We start from the raw sequence: 20,253 nt of genomic DNA, 5'->3' as shown, positions 1-20,253 counted from the left end.
TTTTCCAGACTCAAACTCGACTACCCAGCTCCAGTAATGCCCCCCCTTTGATCTCGATCTTGATTTGACCTGGATTTGTTAAAGATGCTTGACCAAGGTGGATGGGAACACACAACACTGGGTGTAGATGCAGCTGATGTCAGCATGTTCACCCTAAAAAGGATCAGCATTGTGATCAGCAGCAGAAAATCATCCATATCAGGATTTATCACACATAAATTGAATGGATTAACAGTCTTCATTGGGGGGGCACTTAGCCATGGACCCCCAAAGGTTTTTTCTTATATGAACCAAAAAACGTCCTGTGAGATTTTTAGATTCCCTCCCCACCCCCCACCCCCCCACGGTTTCCCCACCTTTCCCCCTCATTAATATTTTACCACTAATGGAGCTGCTGTGGCTGCAGGTCAGTAAATCACTGTTAAAATACGTCGGGGTGGAATTGTGTGGGAGGAGGAGAGTTTAGCTTCTTCAGTGGCTCCTGCTAATACCTGGTTTCAAAGGATGCCTGAGGTGCTGAGACGTGCTTACGGACGCTATCAGTCAAGGAGCTTGGCACACCACAAGTATTTACTACTTTTCCATTTATTTGATAAACTGCAGATTTTTTTATTCTTGTTAGCTTTGGAAAGTTGAGTGAACAACTATAAATGAAAATATAAGTCAAATAAAACAAGTGTCCTTTATAACGTGGAAAGAGTATGTAAGAGTACATGTCTGACAGCCTGTTAACTGGTTGTGTGGTGTTGGCAGAGTCAGATTATAGGCTGTATTCTAAATTCTAGGCAAATTCTAGCTCTTGTAGAAAGAAAACCTCAAATTTTCTCTGCTGTTATAACTGCTGGAGGTGGTTAGCATTAGAGTTAGAGTGATGAATCAAAGATGTGACATTTTCTTGGTAATAAAGGTACTCAAATGGTGAACACATTGTAAATTCATGTTATACAAAAATACTGTGTTTTTAGTAAATGTTAAGTGAGTAACTGGCAAATATAGTGTATGTGCTGTAACATTTAGTAAGTTTCAGTATAGTTTGTAGTATAGATTAGTATGGCTTATAGTACAGTTTACCCTTGTTTAGTACAGGCACATGCAGATCCTGCCCTTCCTCCATGAGACGGTACAGTGCTGTGCGTATGGTCTGCTGCATCATTCTGAACTCGCGTTCGGGCTGCTGCCCTCGGCCGCTTCCTTCAGAGTCACTTCCTTCAAGGTGGCGCCGTCCTTCTGCCTCAGCTTGAAGACATCCCAACGCTCCGACAGCAGTCCCCTGGAGAATAGGGCGGCGGCCAGGCGGGACACCAGCAAGATGGCGGCTAGCGTCAGGAGCACGATGGCCGTGCGGAAAGGGAAGGCCTGCACGAGGATGCCGTCACGCAGACGGCAGCCCGGGAAGCCGAGCAGGGCGGGCACGCCCAGCAGCGGCTCCCCTGCCAGGCCGCGCAGCAGCAGAGCTGTGACGAAGCCCGCCGCTGAGCCATAGCTGTTGGTGTGCCGAGGCAGGAAGAAGACTACCAGCAGCTGTGCGCACACCACCGAGTACATGATGTCGCCGCTCATGAACCACAGCACGTACACAGAGCCAGTGCTCATGGCCAAGCTCGCCCCCAACAGGCCGAAGACCAGAATGCAGACCTTCAGGACAAGCACAATCTCCCTCTCCGAGGCCTTTTGTGATGGGGTGGGGTGGAGGGAGGACACAAAGGAATAAAAATCCAAATTCTGTACAAGCTACAAGATTAATTGCTTTTTAAATTTACCTTTCTAAACACAACCCCAGTACTTTGACTTTAACTATCGTTCTCATTTGTAGTTTTAATATCCAAGCTCTGGTAATATTTTATCTAGCAACACGAATGAAGGTACCGCCCATGTTACAGGAAGGTTGCCATGGTGACGGGTCCTCATGCACGCTACCTCATTGCAGTCCGACACCCCTATCCTTCAATTCTGTGGTCACTCACCTTTTTCCTGATGATGTTCTTGTAGACGTTGCGTGCGAACAGCGACGAGGCAGACAGAAGAGCAGAGTCGATCGATGACATGACGGCGGCAGCGATGGCGCCGATGCCGGCAATGGACACAAACGGTGGGCAGAGATGCTGCAGGGCGATGGGCAGGATCATGCCAGCTTTGCCCTGCTGGTACGGGGCGGGCAGCCCGAAGCTGGTCTGGTTCCAGTCTGCGGGAGACGAGACGGAGTGCTATGTGAGTTTGGTCCATGTTTCGGTTTGAAAAACACAAACTAAAAAACGGGACGAAATTCAGAGGCTGCCTCAGTAAATATAAGGACCTTCTGCTGTTTCTACAGACAGCGGCTCCAGTTTTCACACTTAACCTGTGGTGTAAGATGAGCTCCTTTCTAGATAAAAGCCCGGTAAGAGCACGCTCACTAAGACCCCGTTCTGAAGAACGGCATGGTGAGGAGATGCAAAGGGAAACAGGTACCAGTGGAGGCGGCCACAGCGCCTATGAGGATGGGCGGGATGGCCAGGATGAAGCAGATGGCCGCGGCAGCAAAGCACGTGATCTGGGCCTTGGCCACGCTGCCGGTGGCCAGGATTCTCTGGTAGAAGGCTTGGAAGCAAACCCCTGACATGGTCTGAAAGGGAGAGCTGCCTGAATGTGGGCCGAGCTAGACTGGCCGCAAGAACCTACAGCGGTCAGCCTTCCATGGTCACCTGGTCATATCTAAGGACCGTCGCTTATTCCCGGAGCAAGTTCAGTCGAGTACCTTCAGAACTGGGTCTCCCTTAACCACTACGCCACCTTCTGCCACTGTCCTTCATTGCGTGTCACTGACTTTACCAGCAGCAGCAGGTCATCCAGCCAGATGCCCACATCCTGCAGCTGCAGGCTGCCCAGCCAGGGCACCTGAAACACCTCATGGACGGCCGTGAAGAGGATGCTGACCGACGCCGGGCTCTCCAGAATGAAGGGCACGCAGAGCCACTGTGAGATACACACAAGGGTAGAATACTGGCTTTAGGGTATACACTCATTTTATATGGGTAATCAGTACTTATTATGTTTACATTGTTTGAATATTGAAAGGTGTATAATGAGATAAGAGGAGTTCATTTGATGCTTCTGGGGAGAAATTTTATTGTACAGCAGCACAGAAATAAACAGCAAAGTAACAAGGCAAATGTATAAAAAAAGCATAAAATAACTTAAGGAATAAGAAAACTGCAGATCAATGTGGTTAATACCATGCAAATAGCAGTCGGACGGTTGGGTATGTATATGCTCAGAACGGAGGTGCCTTCAGGAAAGACAGACTGTCATGCCCGGCCCGTCCGCTCCTCGTGTGTGCCACGCCCCCTAATTATCCACGTGTGCTTTCCCGATCGTGCCCAGCTGTGTCCGATTATTTTCAACCAGTCTTGTCCTTTTAAGTCCACGTCTTGCCTAATGCCTTTGTCTGTCATTGATGTTTGTCGATGCCTGTATTCCGTCCTGCCCTTGCCCCAATTAAACCCCCGATTTCGCTTGCCTTGCCTGTTTCCTGCTCGCTCGCTCGCCTTACCCCCGGTCAGCGATCGTGACACAGACTGTATTCTGAATGGATTTTGCATGTATGTTAATACTATATAATGCATTATCAAAGACACAGAGTGGTGGGCGAGTCTGTTCTTGAGTCCACATATGAATGGAGTAGGTTTTGTCACACGCTCGGGCGAATTTTTACTCGACTTTGACTCGGACCCAAACACTTGTCACTTGTGAAAAAAATCTCCCTATGAGTTTCTGTGCAAGACGTGCAGTAAAAAGACGACGACTGGGGAAGGCGGGCGCCGCAAAGCGACTGGGGAAGGCGGGAGCCGCAAGGCGACTGCGGAAGACGGGCGCCGCAAAGCGACTGCGGAAGACGGGCGCCGCAAAGCGACTGCGGAAGGCGGGAGCCGCAAGGCGACTGCGGAAGACGGGCGCCGCAAAGCGACTGCGGAAGACGGGCGCCGCACTGCGACTGCGGAAGGCGGGCGCCGCAAAGCGACTGGGGAAGGCGGGCGCCGCAAGGCGACTGCGGAAGACGGGCGCCGCAAAGCGACTGCGGAAGGCGGGCGCCGCACTGCGACTGCGGAAGGCGGGCGCCGCAAAGCGACTGGGGAAGGCGGGAGCCGCAAAGCCTTTCCACTCCTGTTCTACAAGCCTAATAATAAAGCCTTTGACAATTCTTTTGTCAAACCAAAATTCTTTGGTTCTGGGCCCAATATTTAACGCGCCCAGCAGGACGAAATTGATAATTACTACAGGATGCAGTGGAAGTGAAATTTTGTGATCTTTGCACTTGACCAATCACTTATTTCTTAGCTGAAAATAATTTTAAATTATTTATTTAAAATGAATATGAAACATCAAGTCCTCAGTTGTGCCCTTGAGAGGTAAAGTGGGCTGCCCCACAAAAACAAAGTTTTGAGAAAATGAGCTCCAAAGTTGAAATTGCTGGATAAGTTGTTATTATCTAAGTCATCCCTCTGTGCTACTTATGATATTTACGATACTTATGATTGTAGGTATAGGCACACTGATGTTTTTTTAAAAAATTCAACTTTGGAGCTCATTTTCTGAAAACTTTCTTTTGTGGGATAGTCCACTTTACCCCTCAAGGGCAGTTTAAAGACAGGTTTGTTTTCCCACAAGCACTACTGGGTGCGTCTGTCCTGGGGGGTTAAACCACTTTGGTAGCCGGTCCCAACACTGGAGTGAACCATTGTAATCGACACCAGACTTCACATTGCTTGTATATTCTTGTTAACTGAATAATAAAATGCCATTTCAGGGTCGGATCTGTTTGTCTTTCATTTGCATATTAACATAACATTATGTCAGACGTTAGCCAACGATAGAGGACTATCGGTATATAATCGGGGGTCTATTCACGTAAATGTTTAGCTGAAAGGAGCCAGTCGAATCACAAAAACATTTATTGCTGGCTGACACGCTGCGAGTTTCCCTCAAGGTGCCTGGTCTTGTAGGTTACTGAGCCTGTCTCTTCTCTCCGTATTTGACATCAGGAGCATGGTGATAAGATTAGTGTCACTAAGTTAACCGAGTCAAAGTAAAAATGTGTGCAGCAAGGCTACTTTACCACCTACCACATCTGAAACTGACAGCCACCGTTACCCTTCTGCAGACTGGCTGGGTCTGACACAGTGAGGGAACGACTGGCGCAGGTTTCACTGCAGCCTATGTAGTTTAAATTGGACTGATTACCATAATCAAATAGATCTCAGCAATGGTGAGAACTGACCAGATCCCGACGCTATTCCTGACCACAAATGGATTTTAGGTATGTTCAAGTAACCAGCAACCATATGGCTTAATATACAGCATCTCAAAGAAAGTCTGGTGTTTGCACAAAGGAAATTCTGCCTGCATACCAATCGTCAGATGAATATAATTATGCATATAATGTGATAATAAACATTTTCCAGCAATTCTTTTCTGCAGTTGGTGCAGTTTACAGCCCAGCTCCATGCCGTCTCCGCTTTATGCCATGAACACCACCGTTTTCTAACAGCTGCGCACGCAACTCTGCGGTGATGTTGCACAGAATCCCGTCTATAGTTTTTGAATTCATACTCATGGTCTAGGATTGAACTTGTGTTTCTGGATTTGGAAGCGGACTTGGTTACCCAGCTCTGATACCGGACTCGGTATCGTCTTCGACTCGCCCTCCAGTTGGACAGGGTCTTGTACAGTACTCAAATAAGGTGGACTTTCACACAACTCTGATGGACACTACACCAGGCCTCGGCCCTGACCGCTGCCCCTGCGGCACGCATGTGCGTGTGTCCATATCTACGTCTGCATGATTTCCTTCCAGTTCAGGTTTATTGATATCTCTAAATTCCCCTAGTGTGTGTGCGTGTACATTGAAGATGATCACCGAGATGGTTTTGTTAATTTTCCTGGTATCTCCATGTTCATGCAGCTCTTGCGCTGCAGGAAATGCGACGAATCCACTCACTAGCCCCAAAAACACAAGGAAGAGCTGAACGACATCAGTGTACGCCACCGAGTACAGTCCCCCCAGCAGCGTGTACAGGATGGCCACCACCGCCGAGAGGATGACTGCCCAGTGGGAGGCGATGTCCAGGATCACGCTCATCGTCCCTCCTGAGGAGAGACACAGACAGCACAGAGGTCCAGCATACAGGAGTCAACGGTCTCACGCTGTGCTGCTCAACTAGGCTACTTTAATTTCTGAAACGTAGCAGACGAGATGGGGAGCTGAAAATGACAAAACCCTGTTCAACATGTTTGTGGCATTTAAAGGTTTTTCAGCTCCAACCTTTAAGAAGACTACGTTCATCCATCCATATTCTGTGATCACTTTTCCTATTCAGGGTAGAAGGGGTCCGGAACCTATCCCGGAGGCTACGGGCGTAATGCAGGGAACAGTCTAGAACGGGGCGCCAAGATCACAGAACTACATTTTCCTCTACTTTGTTTTACTCAAAAACTTCCCAGCACTCTCATAAACCCACAGCTGAGTTTTCTCACGGGATATTTGTGTTCTTTGTTTTCTCAAGGAGTATTTATTGGGGGGGCGCAGCAGAAGTGGGGGTAGCATAAACTGCTGAACATCCCCTGAGTCCACCAAGACCTATCGTCAAGCTGAAGTTCAGGTAGCGGCACCACCGTTCTCACCTAGAGCAGCGAGGATGCAGGCCACCCAGAAGACATCCGCCAGCACCGAGGGGATGAAGAGGACGCTGGTCAGCACGTCCCCGTATTTTTCCTGAAACGGGTCCATCACGGTCACGTAGTTCTTCTTGTGCACCGGTTTGATAAAGAAAAGACCCGCTGCGGGATTGACAAAAGACAAGTAAGAACCAGGGCAGCCGCGCACCAACTGCTGCTGCCTGCCATTAATGAGTCAGCGATTTAAATGGTGACAGTGATGAAATCCTCCCCTGTCAGTAAAAGCCCCAAAACCAGGAGATGATCCTTCAGTTGTCACTTTACCTGAGGGTTAAGGGGTAGCGAACACACATTCACTGGCTGGGGCATGATCACACACTTCATTCAATACCATAAACTTAATTCATGGCAAATAAATTATTTTGTATATATTTGTTTTGGCGTTACACTAATCTTTATTTTAATTATTTTATTGCACATTATAAGTACAAGTATCAATTAAATGTCACATATGTTAAGTTTGTAATTTGACAAAGTACAGACATTGCAAAATGCAGTCTGGAACACTTGCAAAAACATTATTAAAAGTACATAGTAAGCAATGGTGGCAGTTTGTTTTGATCCCAGATATCTGATCACCAAAGTCTTGGCTACATGAAGATGATTAAATGGTGTAGTTGCAACATTCAGTTGGATAAATAAATAAGAAAAACCGAACTCATGTCACTATTTTGGGGCTCCTTCCATTGAATATGTAGGAGCTCTCATGTGTATGAATGAGCCATTCACACCTGGCCACATCCCCCCCCCCTTTTATGGCGCTGATGGGGATGTATCTGAATCGCGTTTCACTGCCGCGCTGTTCATCTAATTACCATGCGAATGTGATTTGAAAACGTGGAAATGCAGCTATTTATATTGCGAATAGTGATCTTCAGGTGAGGGCGGCACTACACCCCCCAGTGCAGGTAAAACAAAGTAAGGTGACATGGTTTACTTTCTTGTTGATTTAACGTAATTTTAAAAAAATGTAATACTTCCGACAATGGATGTTTTGAAAAGAAAGATTACGGATTTAGTCAGCATTTTTTTCATGTTTCTACAATAAGATTCCAGCGAGTTAAGGACTGAAATACATGAGAAAGACACGCAACATCGCTGACGATGCTGTCGACCCTAGAGGGTTTAGAAAAAAAAATATCTCCCTTTAAACAGTGAACTCTATATTTTTGCCAACAACCACATATTTCGCTTGGTAGCAACAGGTTTACTGAACTGGCAGGGGTGTAACGGTGCACAGTGCATTATTGAATCATTCGGTACAACCCAATGACTCCATATGCACAAGTGAACCACTGTATTACGATAAACCTCTAATTTTGTTATACGTATTGGTGCGAATACAAGGCGGTGATTTTTTCCAAATAAATACATCTAAGAAACTGGGGTCGCCGTATTTTCAAGAGTCAAAAGAATTTAAATGGCACTAAACAACAGCAGATAGCCCACCAAAGGGCTCGACAATATACCGAGTACCGTTACACCCCTGCCAGTTCAGTAAATATGTTGCTACCAAGCTAAATGTACGGTTATTGGAAAAAATAGAGTTCTTTGTTTAATTAAAGGGGGATGTTTTTATCATTATTATGGTTTATTACAGTAGAAGATTGTAAATGACAAGCCGGTGACCTGGCAACTTTGTCATTCACAGGGATCAGTGAGCCCAATGCAAGGTTTCCTGCAGTTATTCAGACTCAGGCGACTAGAGCACATCTCTTACCTACAATGAGATTGAGGCTGTAGCCGATGGGGCCAATGGCCCAGGACAGACCCCTACCAGGGAGGTAGATAACCTCAGCAGTGCCCAGGAGGAAGCCTCCTCCAACCCACGTAGCTTTGGAGAGAAGGGATCGAGGTTGGTTAATGCACTGACATCTCCTCGCTCTTGAGGTGTGGGAAGATGGATGGGAATATTTTCCAAAGGACTCTAATGTGATTCTGACTACACGTGTAGAAAACCCACATAGACACTGTCGGCTTCCATAGATCTTTGAGTTCTTGTGATCTTATTGGTCATAAGACCTGTTCTTTAAGGTTGAGTCGTCATGGTACCCACCAGTGGTGGTCAGGATGCTGACCCAGAGGCTGAGGTTCCTCCCTCCCACCATGGTGACCTCACTGCGGTTGGCCTTGCATTTCCTCTCCTCCTTCTTAGCCTTCTTGGAGGCCCACAGCCCTGTGCCCAGGATGGCGAGGTAGAACACCAGCACAGAGAGCAGGCCGGGAACATTCACTGCCATTTTTCTTCAAAACACAAGCAGAGAGACCCATGTCCCTTTCAGCAGACGATATCTGGGTCCAGAGCCAACTGACTATCAGAAACTGCCGAGTATCTCTCTTATAGTTCTTCTAACACCACCATTTATAGGAAAAAAGGCCCCATTCCCCCCCCCCCCCCCCACATATCCTTCCTATCCATATATCCACACATCTTCCTTACATATCCCAATACACATAAATTGCGTTTCCAAAGCAAATTTCTGTGGGTGTTGGGGGGGGGGGGGGCTCCCCACGCTGCCGTCACAGATGCTTCACTTTTGAAACATCCAGTCAGCTCTTGCTTTAATCTGATTTCAGCCTAATTTACCTAAATTGCCAATTCATAGTTCACTTTTCTGCTTTCAGTTGTGAATGAGGGGACGTATCGTAAATTTCACCATTAGGGGTTGGCTGCAGACTGATACGCTCGGCCCGCGTGTCCGTGGGCATCGACCACACCAGTCCAAGATAATTGATCAGGTATTTCCAATAGGTGGTGGCATGGAATTTAACAGACCATTGGTCAAGAATGATTTTCCATATTGTGCAAACATTATACAGTATTTTAAAATGCAGCACTAGTCTGCCATTTTGGCAATAAAATTGGCAAGTTGGTGGGGGGGGGTGCAGGCTAATTATGTCATAAGGATTTCAGTATAGCCTCTGTATGATACTATGGTAGTACTGAACAAGCACAGACTAATTGCCTTCAAAACTGTTGATGACAGTTTACCCGTTTCACTCCACTGCTTGTTTTTTGTTGCAATACATCTGCCCTCTCCTGTTCTGGTGGAATGCCACCAACCGCAACCATCCGCAGCCAAATGTGAGCATATAGTCCCGGAGTCTCAGCGTTGGATTGTGGCAGAACGAGCTGGGAGAGGAGAGGATCGAATGATGACTAGCTGTAAACTACATCGTCTGACGTACTGCTGGTACAACCGGCTGAGCAGGAAGTGACGAGTGTCCACCGGCGCCATACTGGGTTTCACCGGAATTGCAAACAAAAGCCTGGAGGGAGCAGAAGACCTTGGTTCCACCGTGATCGGGGGGGACCTCTGGGACAAACTCCCACACATCACAATCACTCAGAATCAGACGAGGACAAAATGCACTAAGTGGAAACTCCAGAAGGGGCCAGGGGAGTTAGGCTGCACGTGGGCCTTCGACACGGATTACAAAAGGTATACCACAGTAACCACGGGGGGAACCTGGTTGAACTCTGCCCTTTAACATGTTACGATGGACATTCCGTACCTTGCTCAAGTCATACACTGGGGAAATGGTACAAACAGTCCCTCCATCCACCCCTCAGCACCTGATACCCACTGGGACTCCATACATCTTGAATCTTATGCCAACCTCTAAAACTGTGGGAACTGAAGGAAAACCAACCGGCCCACCTGAAGGGATTCATTTTGAACACGCTGCTCATGCCGCTCTTTCTGACGGCCAGCAGCTCCACACACATCCGGTCATGAGGACACTCAAAGGCTATTTTAAGCCTGACAGGATGATCAATCACCCAGTCATGCACTTCTTCCAGTACAGGGTCCTGGACCCTACATCGGAATTTTTCTTTTTTTTTAAATCTACCGGAAGTCGAGGTTCCCACCCAAACATCAAGATGGGGACTCACCATTACCCTGATGAGGTATGGTGGTATAACAGAACCTGCGGAAGAGTAGAAGCCCAATCCTGCTTCTGCGAGAATGGCAATATGCGCAAAAGATCCAGTTAAACCGCTCACACTGTCTATTACCCGCTGGACGGTACAGAGTGGTGTGGGATTTGCTACCCCATACGATCCACAAAATTGATGGAGCAAGGAACTCTCAAAAGCTCCGACCCTGGTCAAAAGATGCAAGCAAATGGCCCATAAAGCTATGTGGTATGGACCCCCGAGTCTTTAGTCACTTAACAGCACTCGCACTCCTGGCACCACTGCCGTATGTCCGAAGACATTCCTACCCAGTAGCAATGCTGTCGTACGAGCTCATATGTGCTCTCCAAGCCCTGGTGCCCATGCCCTGGTGCCCATGCTCCTGTTGTAGCATTTTCAACACCACCTGCTTAAAGTACTGCGGGCATAATGATACAACACTGCTGCGTGCTCTACAAAATGATCCCATTGGCGCAACAGCACCATTGCTGGTCGGGAGATCCTCTCCTCAAGTGGGCCAAACCCGCTTCCTCCAGAATGTCAAAATCCCCCTCAGAAGGGGGATCAGCTTGCCATAGGGCTTGCAGCTGACAGAGAGACCAGGAAACAGATATCATTGCTTGTGTCGCAGCTGCACCTGAGGTAAACTTCCAGGAAGAACATGCTTGACCAGACTGGGACCAGCAAGATTCTGCCTAGAGAGGGCATCTGCATTCTTGTTACTACGACCAGACCGGTACACTTTTCCAGCCTTCAGCCCTTCCTTCGGAAGAAGATCAAGGCAGTTTTTGGCCTATCCTGTTCTGAACCTGGAACCTGGTTGTACCCACTGGCCAGGTCCAACACTGAAAACCAACGGGCACCAGAATGGGCATCGAAGCTCTCCTCAATACGCAGTAATGGGAAAGCATCCTTGTCTTGCAGTTAAGCAATGATAGTCCACATTCACACACACAAATTCCCATCATTTTTTAACCAAGATAATGAGAGAAGCATAAGGACTACTGCTGTCCCTTTTTACCTGAGCCTCAAGAAGGCGACTGATCCTTCACCAACTCGTACTCTGATGGAGGAATACGCCGATACCTTTGCCACACAGGAACAGCATTTACAATAGGGATATGTGAAATGAAGGCGGTACACCCCACGTCACTATCGGCAGCAAAGACAGTGCTATACTTCTGCGACAAGGACTGAACAGCGGGCTGTTCCTGCTCAGATAAATCCACTGGCCCTACCCTATCCTGTACAAAACTGATATCTGCTTGAGAGAAGAGACAGTAGCTGTACACAGAGGATCTATCTTCAGTAACTCCAGCTGGTAAACTAACAATATGAATGCTGCATACTGAACCAAGGTTAATTCGGGGGTAAAGGAGGACCTCAGTTGTCCCTACATAACAGGAACATAAGCTGCATTCCTATTAACCTGAACAAGGCAAGGAGAGGCCAAGAGCCCAGAGGGCAAGCCCGTCTTCAAAGGCTCAAAAAGAACAGCACAGAGCGCTGTTCAGGACAAGTACTGGGAACCAATTTCATTACCCCACCAGGTATATGCAAGGCCCAGGCACCATGAACCTGCACTGCCCCAGCAGGGCCTCGTGGAGCCTGAACATTGAGCTGATGGCACTGCCTCCCCAACTGGACCCAGTGCCTGTGACACTGAAGTCAAGTCAAACAAGGAGGGACCATGAACCCCATAAAGCTCTCGATAGCATCAACTAATAAATGTTCATCCCCAAAACACCAGGGACAACAGATGGATCGCTGGTTGGATCTAGGATCCCACAGCAAGGAATCACCTTATCACAACTCCACATCCAACTCCAGATAACCAATATAGGGAATTGTAAGCCCATTCGCAGCCAGCAAACGTAGGCAGTGACAAGACTGCAGGTGATCATGACCCCAAGGTCCAAACTGCCGAGAGAAAAATGAGTTACTGTGGACACCATAAAGCCAGTGTCCAACAGGCATGAAACACTAACACACCCAATCAAAACATCAATACCAGGACAGGAAGACATAAACTGTGACATTTTTCCTAGTGCAGAGCCAGTATGCCCCCTGAACCGTGGCTCAGCAACTCGGTGGGCTTCAGTTTTCTGACTGCGTACTGGAATGAGACGGTTTGGCCATATTAGAAGGTGGACCAGTGGTTCAGCTAGACTGATGGTGGGAAGGAACCCTTCGCCCCCCACATTCCCAACCAAAATGACCTGGCTGTTGGCACCTACGGCGCATTACTGAACCACCAGGAGGCGGCCGATGGGATGACAGAATGGGCCTGCAAAGAAACTACCGTCTGAACGACCTGATGAAGATGCTCCTGCTGTTGCTTCAGAAGCTCCTTTAACTCACTCAATTCTGCTGCCTGTAGAGGAACTGGAGGGGTAGGGCAAGAACTACCTTGCACAACATGTTGCAAACCATGGGCCAATGGGAGAGAATAACTACGCCTCCTAGCGCCACCAGGTAGCCCCTCCCTTTCCCACCAAAGGGTCTCCCCCCATAATAAGGTAGCAGTTGGCTGGCGGCAAACAAGCTGCTTTAACTCCCTATTCAAGGAATTATCCAGCGCGTGTTCTACAAACGGATCACGAAGTAAAATTTATGCAAAAAACAGACCCTGAGCCATCAAGGCTAAAGGGAATTCCTGCAGCGTCACACCTTCATAACCAAAACACCAATAAAACCCTTAAAGAACACACAATAAAACGATAAGAAATCACAATGACCAACTGATAAAATAACCTAAACAAAACCACAACAAAACAGCAGCACCAAACAAATGCGATGGCGGTGAACTTGAAGGGGAGGCTTGATGACTTGCACACCAGGCGAAAACACCGCTCCGGTCTCGTCTCCAACAACCGCCACAGGAAACTAAAAAACATTAATAAACTTAAAACAAATCATTTAAAGTAAAATATACTCAAGCCCAGCCTACGTTGCCTCAGCCTACCCAAACTCAGACACTAAAACCAGAGAACCCATTAGCCAACACATAAAAGACCCTCGGTAAAAAAAAAACAAAAAAAAAAAACAGCCCAATAAACTTAAAAACATACCTCCTGCTGGACAAGGACACCCGACAGTGAAGCAGCCGCTTAAAACTATAGAACACGTTACCACTCCGGACGCCCAATTCTCCGAAAGGGCAAAACCAAGCAAAGGGCGCACACGCGGGTAAAAACTTGTGATATATATCAATAGCCATATATATATATATGGTTGTACATATATATATGTATGGTCCCACCCAGGCGACGCCCATCGATTAATATACACAACGTCACAGCGGCAACCACGAGAATGCGTGACCTGCTACATCATGCCTCAGGCAGTGGGTACAGAGACCACGCATAGACAACATACCGTGTTAAACATGGAATCTGAACGTCTTCATTTGTCGCGCTCATACAGAAAAGTAGTACCGGCTCCTAACAACCAGAACTCCACTCCCAAAGCGTTATATAGCCCCCCTATTTGTATGCAATGTATAAAAGAATCAATAATAAAATAAACAAGAAATGATAAAGTAATGAATGTTAATGAAAATAAATCTTCTCTTACAATATGAACACAAGATGCCGCATGCAAGAACCCGAAGTATATGAACAGCAGGGCTGCCAACTCTCGCGCATGTATGTTGTTCCGTTATAAGCCTAAAATTAGCTTCATCAAAAGCGTTGGGGTAGTTTGTAAATACTACGGATTATTTACAAGGCAAGAAAACTGTTACATGCATGTAAATGCGTGTGCAGGGTTGTTTCAAATTGAAAATCTCACTCCAGCCCCCTGACCAAAGTTGGCAACTTTGACCTGGCCTTTAGAAGCGATTCTTCTTCATTTCTGGTTTATATATCCAACTGCTGAGCCAAAAATCCTCTTATTCTGAGCAGTAAATCCCAAGAATGACTGAACAATCTGCATAGTGATAAAATCAACTAAAAAGCATGAAAACTCTCAGGCAATTGCTGCAATTCACCTTAATGTAGGAGAGAGACAAGCAATGTGCCATTTCTCAGCATTTAAAAATCACCAACAGCCCATGAGTCAAAGGATCTTTGTCATCTTCAGCTATATGATCTATGGGTCACACATTGAGATGCAAATACAGTCTTAATGGTCAAGTGCAAGAAACTAAATAATGTAGAAATAAGAAAGACATTTAAACATGACAGATTGAAAAATAAACATAAGACAGACTGAAAAATACAACTTAAAATACAATTGACTGGGCAGGAATGAGCTATAATAGATTTTGGTTACGATGTTGTGATTTCTGTGCATAAATGCATAAGTGGTCATTGCAGAAATAAAACTGCTGATCAGTGTCTTCTAGATGCCAAGACTGTAAATTAAATGCGCTAATGATGGATGTTCGAACATGAGATTGGTGTTCTGAGGAGAACTAAAGATTTCTTCAGATTGTGCACCTTTACTGAGACACTCTGCACTCACAGAAAGGTGTGTGTCCCTGAGCGATGTTACTCCACTGTGACGAGCTCCACGACCGAACCCTTGGCTTCCCCATGAGGGTTGTGCCAAACATCTCCACTCCTGCTCTCTTGTGCATTTCTGTGCTGCTCTGACCTTTCTACAGACGTGAGATCTGACAGTGTTTATTGTTACTAGTCCAGGTAGCTCAGTTAGCTGATGTGGTGAAACTGAAATGAACAAGTATGTTTCTCTCATATTCCATCTTGCTCTCCATTTTTGACAGCACACACATATGAGACCAAATCTTAGGGCCTGAGTGCAGAGTCTGCTGTCCATCCACAACCCCTGAAAGCTTTTCCGGAAGGTTAATGACCTTGCTCAAGGGCCCAACAGATACTCTGCCAAGTACGGGATCTGAACCAGTCACCTTCCAGTCACAAGGTCCGAGGCCTAACCTGAGCAGGCGTCAAACACATTAGGCTGTGACCTAAACCTGCCCCTCCGTCGGGCAGCAGAATCCTCCGGAACGAAGACTTTTTCTCTGAAGAAACAGAACTCGGATGCTTGAATTCAGAGGCTTGACTTCCTGTATGAGAAAAACCTGTGTGAAAGGACCCGGTTATGGGATTTGGTTTATTACATACAAACAACTGATTTAAAAAGGGTGGACAAAACATTGTTCTGTTAGTCTAACCAAAGCGCAGTGATGTGGCAAGCAGGCCTGTGCCAGTCATGGCCTGGTTTGTCAGCTAGCACTATAAATGTTTGATCAGCTCACTGCGGTATGTTTGGCACCATGCAGTAATCTGCCATCGCTAATTAAGGATAATTAAACACCCTGTAATTCTGCTCTATACTTTTCTTAGACAGCTACATAATGGCAATTTTTAAATGTTCTGCTCACAAAATGTTTCTTCCAAAGTATCTGCAAGTGAATATTTAGCAGCTGTTACTTAATAACATCCCTGAGGCTTGTGGCATTCATATAGGATAAAAATATATATTTATTTACGCCTGTTCTGCTGTGTCTTTGCATACTGTAACTTTTTGTTTCAGGTGCTAGTGGAGACATTTTTTTGACAATGAATGTTATGGTTCCTACCACAAAAAGCGGCATGGACAGGAAGGAAGCCAGTGTTCCTGCCCCTGGTGTTTTGTGAGACCCAATTATTCATCCATCCATCCATCCATTTTCTGAGACCGCTTGTCCTATTCAGGGTCGGAGGTTATGGGTGCAAGGCAGGGAACTACCCAGGATGGGGCGCCAACCCATTGCAGGGCACTGAGGCCTAATTAAATCCAGATATTTGGAGAACCAATGGGATGAGTCTCCTGTGCAATGATGTGTGGCAGGTCAGACCAGTGGGTCAAATCTCCTGTTGACAGACAGGCTCGCTGTCCTTTAGCGCCCCATGACCAGACAGTGCCGGCGTCTGAGTGACTCCAGTTAGTCGCGATGACACTTGCCTCCAGGGTCAAGCCATTATTTCTCCAGCATAGTCGGTATTTAAAAAGCATGGACTATGAATCTCAAACAATTAAATGCACTTTGACACAGTGTCTGAATAGAAATTGCCTTGCAATTATGCAATTATCCCTATGCTTCCGAACAGATACTGGTTTAAATAGGACACGGCCGTGGGTTTTAGTGCAGCTGAGACCGAGTCGTATATAAAAACCGGGCCTCATTTCTCTGTGTGTTTGTTGAGGGGCTGGTGGTTAAAGAGGAGAGCTTGTGGCATAAAGGTTACGAGTTCAGGGTTCCCATTTATCACCACCTGAGTGGAGCACTTAGCCTCAATTAACCTGGTAAAATATCCAGCTGGTAGGAAGATCCAGTGAGATGCCTTAAGCGTGAGGCATATAGATGAAGTGCACTGTCACGGAAGGCACACCCTAAGATCGGAGCAGTTTGGAGAGCAGCCCAGGGGTTTGGGCTTTGAGGCTTGTTCTGAGAGCCGGCTGGAGATTTTCAATTCAAGACAAGTCTGCACTCACATTCACACACATGAACATGTTCGTAACAGTTTTATTGCCTTGTAAATAGTCTGCATTGTTTGCAAACTACCCGAACTACCACAAAAGCATCCATGTTGGTATTTAACTGTGTGCTGAGCTGCGCATACACAGCTGCGCATCCACAAATTTGATATGCAGCAGCCGTTCGTCCACAGAGGTGCACAATCACGTCAAGTGCGTCATTAAACGTTTGAGCGTTTGAATACGAATGCGGAGAACCAGCCGTAAGCCAGTCATCAATGCTCAAATGTCACTTTGCTTTGGATCCAGAAGGGGGCAGCATAGCAACCCTCGCAACCTTGCTAAAAGATTTCAGCTCAATGGTAATACGTTCAGGGTGGCTGTGAGACATCACATTTCCTATAATATTACCAGACTGCATTAGTATATTTTAAACAGCTATGAATAGCTATTTAATTCCGTCGCTTATCATACGTAGATCACACTGGCGACTAAAAAAGAAATAAATCATATATTATTTTTCTGAGTTTCTTTTAATACCGATTAAGCACATGAAAGGTAGAAGACAGGCCCTCTAGTGGAGACAATCTTGATGGAGATGTCATGGTCGGGTTTGTTTAAGCAATGATTTAATATCAACACATTCATGAATGACTGAGTTCATCTTTGTGAGGCGAGCTGTAACACATCTCTGCTTGTCTGCATTTACGTGGGTGTCAGTTTTACAGATAAGATGTCAATCATATGACCAACATGTAGATTCATACACAGTCTAACAACATTCCCATTACAAAGTACAAAAAAACACAAAAAAAAATCAAATGTATGCATCCTTCCATATGATTGAATCCTTAAGCATAGCTGCCAAATACCAGTGCAGCCAATCAGCAGAGACCCAACATGAAAATCAAATGCTGACAGAAGCTGTGAGTTTTCTGTGGCTTCAGACGTATCTGGGGCATGTGGGCGTGGTCTTCGTGTCACGCGTTTGCCGTCTTTAACGAAAAGGAGAGCATTTTCAGGGCTAAAAGGCGGCCAGTGTAAGTGAGATGAGACCTGCCAGCAATGACAGCTCTGTTCTGCAGCCGGATTGCACAACCTAGTGCGCTTACAGCTATGAGTAAATCCACAGCTGGGGCTGTACTCTGGCATTAAACAAACCCCTGATAAATGCGAGTTTTACTCCTCAGCTGTTATTTTGCATCTAAACTGGCAATTGGCCATCGACACAGGTATTCCCACTCAAAAGAAATGCAGAAAAAAATGACAACAATCTAACATGTTCCTAGTCATCTTCTGTCAACGAATGTACTCAACCTAGAACTAGATTATGTCCAGCGTATCCTGTGGTGTTTACATTACATCGAGAAATTGGCAAGAACTTACTGTGATCTGTGATCTACACCCTAGGAAACCAGTGAAGCAAATACAAGTTATTACTATTAATGAATTCAAATATGCTATTTGTCATCCATTTCAGAGCCCAGCTGCAGTAAATGAGAGGACGGTCGGATGTGGTTATCTGATTCAAGCAGTTCCATAGCTTCTTTGGTGGTATTCTCAGGGTTTAGATGTTCCTCAATTCAGGTTCTACGCAGCTCCTCACCACGATGGCAGCCTTACCTGTCTCTTGCGCATGCAGGTCCCACACAGACACCCGAACAGGCCGTTGAAGACTTGCAGGAGACACAGGAGGACCTCCAAGCTCCCCAAGGTCAGCAGGATGGAGAAAAGGGTGATGTTCCAAAGAACGACATTGCTGGGCTCCTCACACTCATCCCAGAGGGACCGATTGAACAAGTAACTTTGGCTGTGGGGTTAAGGGGGTGGGAACAGACACATGCAGAGGCGAGTCATGAATTCCTGGAGAAGAAGCGTTTTGGGTCAGCTGCAACATACGAGGGTGAAATATGAAACCGCAGAGGAAAACAGAAACGAGCGCAGCTGTGTCAATTCCAGCGCCCCAGCGCCCCTGGGGATGCACAGTCCATAGGCGCCGGGACCTTACTCTCGCGTCTGGTTCAGAAAGGGGTACTCAAAGACCCCGTTGCTTGTCCTGCAGAGGGGCCCGTCTCGGAGGCCAATGGCTGCGACCACCACGCAGTACAGCGAGCCCACGGCGCCCACCGCCGACATCACCATGGAAACCATCATCTGGGGAGAAACGGCGGCAAGCCCTTTTTAGTTTCGCCTCTACTCTAACCCCGAAAGGCCTCAGAAATCCTCCGCTGTTGTCAACAGACCCCTCCACCATTTTCCTCATTTGAAAATTATGGAAAAAGTTGCTGTCTGCCATTCATTTTATTAGATGTTCTTCCATGCTGGTTTGGATATGGGGGCGGTATTGTGACCCCAGTGTGTGGCATGGTACGCTTATACCTCCACTCTGCACTTATAGATGTTCTCGCATGTTCTCGTATGTTCTCATGTGGGTCTCCTCTGAGTAAGAACATAAGAAATTTACAAACGAGATGGTGAATCATTGTTTTGGTATATTTCTGCCAGGATATTCTGTTTGCAGGATCGGCAAATGTGGAAGTAGATTGGCACACATATGTTATGTGTCTTTATTTATATTTACTGCCCTTTTTGTGAATTGTTAGTTAATACCTCTGTTGTAGTGCCCTGGTTGATGTGAAAGGGTGCCTCTGTTCCAGGATGGCTACAAGGAGGTGGGGGTGTATGTAAGGGTAAGAATGCTATCCTGGGGGGGGTCAGTAAGCGTAAATGGGGTTGTTGGGTGTTTGTTTAGATGGGTGGTATTGGCAAGAGACTAGGTGTTTATTTTTGTAGCCTCATCTTATTTTCCTTTTGTCCCTTTTGGTAGGATGTCACCCCTGTAGTCGGAGGGGAATGGTACTTTCCAATTAAAGGGGTGGGAACAAGGGTTTATAAGGTGGTCGTAGGGCTAGTTTTCTCTTCTTTTGGGCCCATCTACCTGTGCACTCTAGGAGTTGGAGATCCTCAGATGTGTGCGGACTAGAGGCCACAGTTAAGTTTGTGCTCCCTTTTGTTTGATAGCTATTTGTATTCGTTTTTTTTTACCTTTTTTTTTTCTTTATTTTTCTTCATGTTTTTGGTGTCAGAACTTAAGTCGATGTGAAAATAAATCACCAATCCCAGGTTTTTTTGATGCTTTCATTCTTTTGACCTTTTTAATTTCATCTGCCAGGTATCAGCCCAGTCGCTAATTA

The 20,253-nt window shown here is 46.4% G+C and overlaps 1 protein-coding gene across 5 annotated transcripts; it reads right to left on the bottom strand.

The window, feature by feature from the left end:
• Positions 1 to 567: 567 nt before the first annotated feature.
• Positions 568 to 19,061, bottom strand: LOC125712259 (high-affinity choline transporter 1-like). Of its 5 annotated transcripts, none has more exons than XM_048982134.1 (10): positions 13,705 to 13,876; positions 9,704 to 9,844; positions 8,768 to 8,955; positions 8,432 to 8,545; positions 6,658 to 6,813; positions 5,975 to 6,123; positions 2,809 to 2,952; positions 2,449 to 2,602; positions 1,965 to 2,182; positions 568 to 1,668 (listed from the first exon to the last, which is right to left on the bottom strand). In XM_048982134.1, exons 3-10 carry the CDS (start codon positions 8,949 to 8,951, stop codon positions 1,150 to 1,152), a joined length of 1,638 nt encoding a protein of 545 aa, XP_048838091.1. In that variant the 5' UTR covers positions 8,952 to 8,955; positions 9,704 to 9,844; positions 13,705 to 13,876; the 3' UTR covers positions 568 to 1,149. The 5 variants fall into 5 exon arrangements, with proteins under 5 accessions (XP_048838091.1, XP_048838092.1, XP_048838089.1 ...); XM_048982135.1 differs by lacking the exon at positions 13,705 to 13,876 and adding an exon at positions 11,655 to 12,286; XM_048982132.1 differs by lacking the exons at positions 9,704 to 9,844; positions 13,705 to 13,876 and adding an exon at positions 18,683 to 19,061.
• Positions 19,062 to 20,253: the final 1,192 nt, after the last annotated feature.

Source organism: Brienomyrus brachyistius, chromosome 17, assembly GCF_023856365.1.
Source record: "Brienomyrus brachyistius isolate T26 chromosome 17, BBRACH_0.4, whole genome shotgun sequence".
Classification (NCBI taxonomy): Eukaryota; Metazoa; Chordata; class Actinopteri; order Osteoglossiformes; family Mormyridae; genus Brienomyrus; species Brienomyrus brachyistius.
This window is presented reverse-complemented; position numbering and strand designations above follow the sequence as displayed.

Excerpts from the sequence above, each read along its gene's own strand:
- LOC125712259 (XM_048982131.1), bottom strand. The coding sequence starts at position 13,853 with ATGGCTATTGATATATATCACAAGTTTTTACCCGCGTGTGCGCCCTTT. Across the intron at positions 6,124-6,657 it reads CTGCATCCTCGCTGCTCTAG|GAGGGACGATGAGCGTGATC; the intron begins GTGAGAACGGTG and ends GTCTCTCCTCAG. Across the intron at positions 1,669-1,964 it reads AGAACATCATCAGGAAAAAG|GCCTCGGAGAGGGAGATTGT; the intron begins GTGAGTGACCAC and ends CCATCACAAAAG.